At 44.0% G+C, this 1,015-nt stretch overlaps 1 protein-coding gene across 2 annotated transcripts; it reads left to right on the forward strand.

Moving 5' to 3' along the window:
* Positions 1 to 7: 7 nt before the first annotated feature.
* LOC9638740 (protein ANTAGONIST OF LIKE HETEROCHROMATIN PROTEIN 1) lies at positions 8 to 615 on the forward strand. Of its 2 annotated transcripts, none has more exons than XM_024667422.1 (2): positions 8 to 104; positions 159 to 615. In XM_024667422.1, the coding sequence occupies exons 1-2, from the start codon at positions 53 to 55 to the stop codon at positions 557 to 559; spliced, it is 453 nt and encodes a 150-aa protein (XP_024523190.1). In that variant the 5' UTR covers positions 8 to 52; the 3' UTR covers positions 560 to 615. The 2 variants fall into 2 exon arrangements, with proteins under 2 accessions (XP_024523190.1, XP_024523191.1); XM_024667423.1 differs by having other exon boundaries at positions 20 to 104; positions 186 to 615.
* The last annotated feature ends 400 nt before the right edge of the window (positions 616 to 1,015 follow it).

Consider the following 1,015-nt stretch of genomic DNA (forward strand, 5'->3'; position numbering starts at 1 on the left):
GCTGACATCGCCTGCGGTGTTAGCATATGACGATAGGATCAAGCCATACCTAATGGGGGACAAAGGGTACCAACTCCAGCAGCATCTGATGATTCCACACACAAGTAAGTCTTCTTCATTCTACTTTCTTTTGTTCACTTGTTTTGGTTGTTGCTCAGCTCCAAACCCGACACCATCCAAGGCAGCTTTCAACCTTCATCACCACCTTGTTCGGATTGTTATTGAGCAAGCATTTGGACTTCTTAAAATGAAGTTCAGATGCTTGGATCAAAAACAAAGGATCCAGCCAAAGTACCTTCCCAACATCATCAAGAGTTGTTGCATTTTGCACAATTTCTTGATTGATGCTGGGGAGACTGATCTTCAGGCGGAGATCCAAGCTTGGAGGAAAGAGGTGAAAAGGCTCAAGGACCAGGACTTCTTTGTCGATTACGGTGATCCCGAGCAAGCGGAAGGGGAGCCTCGTGAGGAGTTGCACAGTCCAGAGGATGTGAAAGAGGTTAGAGAGAACCTCACGTTTTCCCTCTGTCTTTGCCAGTGGCGTTCGTGTTTGCTTTGAAATTTGCCGGGAAACATTTGAATTTGAATTACGTGAATTTTAAGTGTTCGAATGCATTGTTTTTAAGTGCGAATCCCAGGGTGTTTTTCCACTTAAATCTAAGACATGTGCGAATGCAAAAGTCCTTATAAGTTTACTTTGCAACACAAATATTTTCAATGTGCGAACCCAACTTTCTTAATTTTTAAAGTGGGTCGCTTAAGTTTTTTTTCACTAAATTAATGTTCGAATTGGTCCTTTCTCAACATAAAAGATAATGTTTTGCCAAGCTTACCACAGCCACTGGCAACCTTGATTGCCAATGATGTTGTCCTTGGCTGTGGTATCTATAACCATACAGCTAGGGCCAAAGTTACACCACCAATGGCCCATAGCAAGCACAGCCATGGTGGCACAAGGTCTCGGCCATGGCTAGCACTACCTTGGCTGGCCTTAGCCGTGGCATAGCCATCTACT

Source organism: Selaginella moellendorffii, unplaced genomic scaffold (assembly GCF_000143415.4).
Source record: "Selaginella moellendorffii unplaced genomic scaffold, v1.0 SELMOscaffold_172, whole genome shotgun sequence".
Lineage (NCBI taxonomy): Eukaryota > Viridiplantae > Streptophyta > Lycopodiopsida > Selaginellales > Selaginellaceae > Selaginella > Selaginella moellendorffii.